This window comes from Propithecus coquereli, unplaced genomic scaffold (genome assembly GCF_000956105.1).
Source record: "Propithecus coquereli isolate 6110/MARCELLA unplaced genomic scaffold, Pcoq_1.0 Scaffold195, whole genome shotgun sequence".
In the NCBI taxonomy this organism is placed as follows: Eukaryota; Metazoa; Chordata; class Mammalia; order Primates; family Indriidae; genus Propithecus; species Propithecus coquereli.
In genome coordinates this window covers 1714006-1719041 of record NW_012144411.1, presented here as the reverse complement: position 1 = coordinate 1719041, position 5036 = coordinate 1714006, and the positions used below count along the sequence as shown (strand labels likewise).

Here is a 5036-nt window from a genome sequence, read left to right as displayed (position 1 = left end):
ATTTCTTTCTATTTTTAGTAGAGAGGAGGTCTCACTCTTGCTCAGGCTGGTTTCGAACTCCTGCGCTCAAACAATCCGCCCGCCTCGACCTCCCAGAGAGCTAGGATTACAGGCGTGAGCCACCGCGCCCGGCCCACATTTTTTTTTTTTAGAGTAATTTTTCTGAAACTATGGGTAAGTCAGAAATTCATTTTTTAATATGAGTTCCTTCATGGAACCAATGCAGTGCACACAGGTCAAAATATTAAAACAGTGTTTAGGACGGATGTGTCTAATGAACGCAAAGTATGTTGATGGTTTGAGAAGTTCCCTTATAGTGATTTTAATTTTGAAAATGAATCATGTAGGTGACCTGAGAACAAGGTGGATAACGATGAGCTGAAAGCTGTAGGGAAAGTGAATCCATCTCGACCTACACGTGAATTAGCAGCAAGGTTTGACATTACTATTCCAACTGGACCATTTGAAACAAATCAGCAAGGTAAAGAAGTTGGATAGATGGGTATTGCATGAATTAAATGAGCATCAGAAGAGAAATCATCTCAGAGCTTGCCTTTCTTTGCTGTCGTGACATAAAGGCAAACCATTTCTACATCGTATTATGTGTGATGAAACATGGATTCTTTTTGGCAATTGCAAGCATTGGGCACAATGGTTGGATAAAGGTGAAGTGCCAAAACATAGTCCAAAATCGAATATTCATTAAAAAATGCTAATGGTGTCTGGTGGTCCAGTGCTGGTATTATCCACTACAGCTTCATGAAACCTGGTCAATCGATTACAGCGGATGTCTACTACAACCAATAGGATGAAATGATGAGGATGCCTGTGATTAAGCAGCCAAGACTAGTCAAGAGAGACAGGCCAATCTTCTTGCAAGACCACATGTTGCAAAAAATAGCATTGCTAAAACTACAGAAGCTGGACCTGGAAACTGTCTGTCATCCACCATATTCTCCAGACCCTGAACCAACTGACTACCACTTCTTCGAGGCTTTGGACCACTTCTTACAAGGAAAAATATTCAATTCTCAACAAGCTGTGGAAAATGCCTTTAGAGATTTCATCACCACTTGCTCTCCAGGCTTCTTTGCTGCTGGCATAAGCAAGCTACCACTAAGATGGCAAAACTGTGTCGAGAGTTTAGGCACATACTTTTATTAATTGTACTGCTTCTTCTTTGAGATATAATAAACTACACTTTTGATTTGAAATCAGACATTTCATATTTAATGACCTAATAACTATAATCAACAATGAGTTAGGGTATACTTTAAAATAACTAAGAGTGGAATTGGAATGTTCCTAATACAAAGAAATGATAAATGCCTGAGGTGATGGATACCCCAATTACCCTGATTTGATTAATTCACATTGTATGCCAGTATCAAAATATCACATATACCCTGTAAAGATACACAAGTATTATGTACCCATAATTTAAAAAGTATAGATCTTTTTCAGAATATTACAGGGGTACAAATATTTTGGTTCATGGATTGCTTTTGTACTGATTGTTAAATAAAAAATAAAATTAAAAAGATATGTTATAGTTCATTTGGAATTTTGACATAAGTACATTTGCAATATGGGATTCCACAAGATACATGACAATTTACGACTTCACATTACATAGGGAAAGCTAGAGTCTGTGGTCTATCTACCCTGTCACTACAGACAGATATTAAGCAGTCTTAAAACATTAAGGAAAAAGAATACTTGAGTTCGCTTATATCATTTGTCTAGTATATTTTTTCTACTTCAATAAAAACAGAAACTGTGAAAAAGAGACAGAATCATGAGCAATCAACCAAATGACAATAGGACAAATAGGTTTCTCCTTGTGAATTAATCTAAACTTAGCATAGCATTATTAACACTTTTCCTAACTTATATGACAATATGATCGAGTTTAAAATCTGTGCAATTTTTTTTCTTTTGTTATTTTTCCTTGTCTCCTATGTTCCTGTCTGACATGCAAATCTTATAAACCCAGAAATTCTACGTTTAGCAACTTATGGCAAGAGAATAATCAGAGAAGCAGGCAAAGAGAAGTATACAAGGATGTTCATTGTGATGTTATGTATAATAGTGAAAACCAATGCAATTTAAATGCCCACCATAAGGAATTAGTAAATTATGGTAGAGCCATGGTATGGAATATAAGCAACATTAACATGATGATAGACTGCATATTCACTGATTATTTAGGTCAAAAGAAAGAGAGAATAGGCACAGTTTTATGTGCACACATAGGAAAAAGACTAGAAGAATATACAGAAAATAGCAGTTATCCTTCCTTGCAATAATTTTTTTTCTTCTTTCCTATTTGTATGTTCTAATATTTTAATGTAATGAGATAAACTGCTGTCCAAAAATTATGAGGGGTGAGGAAGAAAAGAATGGATGTCAAGGTACATCACTTGGGAGTTTATAGTATTTCATCAAAATAAATTATGCAGTAAAAATATGCTACTGCAGAGATAGGAAGTCACTTGTTTTCCCATTCGTCAATTGGAAAGAACCCTTCTTTAATTCCCAATAGATGTTAAGGATTATTTCTTAGTCTGAGGCAAAGCACACAATTTTTCTCCTTTGTTTATGCTTATAAGCCTTTGTAACTTTCCAGACAGGGTAGAGAATCTACAAGAAGGGGACACAATTCCAGGGATTGAACTGATGATATCTAGAAACCCCAAATTTCTTTTCCTTTCACATTGTTTAGCCTGCAGGCTAAAGAGCTTTTAATGCTTTTATAAATCATTAGTAAGACAAAGCACATCTAAAAGAGCTACACATTTATTTAATGCTTTTTATATTCTCTGCACACAATTTTCATTCATTTCAATTATTCCTTTTAACAACCCTATGAGATAAGTGTTCTTAGTTCTACTTTATAAAGCCTGTTTCAGAGATTAAGTAACTGACCAAAGGTCATTAGGTCAATAATTAGTGGAGCCAGGGTTCAATCACAGATCTGTTTAATTCCAAAGTTGTGGTTCTTTCCACTACACAATACTACTTGCCTTTCATTTTGAAGTTATCAACAGAAAAACATTTTAAATAATACATTAAGGATAATGAAATAATGGACAACTAACTATAACAGTTAAAAATCAGGTCTATCAAATTGCTTTTCTGTTAGTTCACACTTTATAGGTTCATTTACACGTTCTGAATGTACTGGAATTCAGGATTCCAATGTGCTCACATAAAAGTTTGTATGTTTCCGTTATAGAATACTGTCTTTTTGATCCAAGAATTTTTCACACACACATATAGGTATCACTGCTATTTTATCATTGCTACTGCAAAAGAAAGTCTTAAAAGGAGAAACCACTTACCAGAAGCAGCAAATGGTTTATTATAAAAAACGAAAAGAAAAAAGTAAAGTATCTTGTTCCTTTTAAATACAATAGGTAAAAAAAAAATAAACAGAAAACCCTGGAAAGACCTAGGTTAAACACTGATTTAGAATTAAAACAATTTTAAAAACCTATTAACAAGATTGGGCTAAAATTAACCCCTGTACTATCTGTGATGAACATTTCAACAAAGCAAATTAATGGTATAAAGAAGATCCAAAAAAGCCAAGTTCCAACTATTACATAATTATCTACCTAAGAACTTCAGGTATTTTAGACTATCCATTTACATTCACAAATTCATATGCTAATTATAAATCATCCTGAGGAGATTTACTTAGCGAAACTATGTAGTCTGTCTAGTCTGAGTTACTACATGTTCTTTAGTTTCTTCAATTAAAAATATCTTTTCTTGCTATTACAAAAGCAACACATATACATTTTAAAAATTTAAAACTGAAATTTTAAAAGCTCAAATCTCTTCACTCAGAGATATAGATGACTGGCACATTGATGTATATTGTTTGGAAACTTTTCTGTGTGATTATGTGTTTAGAGAAATTGAACTAAATCATTTGTATTATTTTCTTAAACTTTCACATATTGTGACCATATTTCCATGTCAATAACAGTATCCACAGTATGGATGATGAATTAATCCCTTATTGTTGAACATTTAGGCATTACCCATTTTTTGCAACAATATATAGTGCTTCAATGAACATCCTTGTACCTATACTACTTTTGTCCTTAGAATAATTAAAATATCTTCTAATTCATCATTTTCAGTAATTTAGACCTGCCTTGTTACTCCTGAGTAATCTGAAATAACATGGTGTTGAACATGATATTATAATTTTAATGAACATAAATGACTTAATAGTTTAACTTTCTGGACAAAAATTCTTACCTTGCAATAACAGATTCAATTGGCATGATATCAGGCACATAATGGGCCATGGGGGAAACAAAGTGTCCATCTAGGATCTTACAGTCTGACTGCTCTTCAATCTAAAAGAAAATCAAAACTAAGATGTATGCAAGTAGACTAAGATATCTTGGTCTATCATGGATGTTTTTCTAATAAAAAGTTCTATTCAATTAAAAACTTTTTTTTAGTGACTACTAATGTATCCTTTTTGTGCCTTCCCACCCCGTCCCCACCAGTGCTTTTTTAAAAACATGGTTCTAAGGCCAGGTGAGGTGGCTCAGGACTGTAATCCTAGCACTCTGGGAGGCCGAGGCCGGAGGACAGCTTGAGCTGAGGAGTTTGAGACCAGTCTGAGCAAGAGCCAGACCCTGTCTCTATTACAAAAAAAAAAAAAAGTAAGGAAAAAAACACAGTTCCTACCCACACGTTTCTTTTCTTTCGACATCCTTTACCACAATTTAGTGGGGCAAATAAACTATAAATAAATCTCATTCATACATTGATTGACATGCAACAACTCAAAATACTAGTTAAGAGAATTCAATAACATTCAACAATGTAAAAATAATTATAAGAACGATTTACTGTAACCAAATAAGAATTGACATCAAATATGTTACAGTGGTTCAATATCAGGCAATCTATTGATGTAATGAGTCACATCAACATAGTAAATAAGTAAAAATATGATTTCTACATATATATAATAAAAAAAGGCATTTGCTAACATTAAACACTAT

The 5036-nt window shown here is 33.5% G+C and overlaps 1 protein-coding gene across 1 annotated transcript in view; it reads right to left on the bottom strand.

The window, feature by feature from the left end:
* LOC105809468 (chromosome unknown open reading frame, human C4orf29) overlaps positions 1-5036 on the bottom strand; it is a 63172-nt gene that overhangs the window by 42875 nt on the left and 15261 nt on the right. The window contains 1 exon segment of the mRNA XM_012643282.1: positions 4255-4376. Within this exon segment, the coding sequence (XP_012498736.1) occupies positions 4255-4376 (122 nt within the window).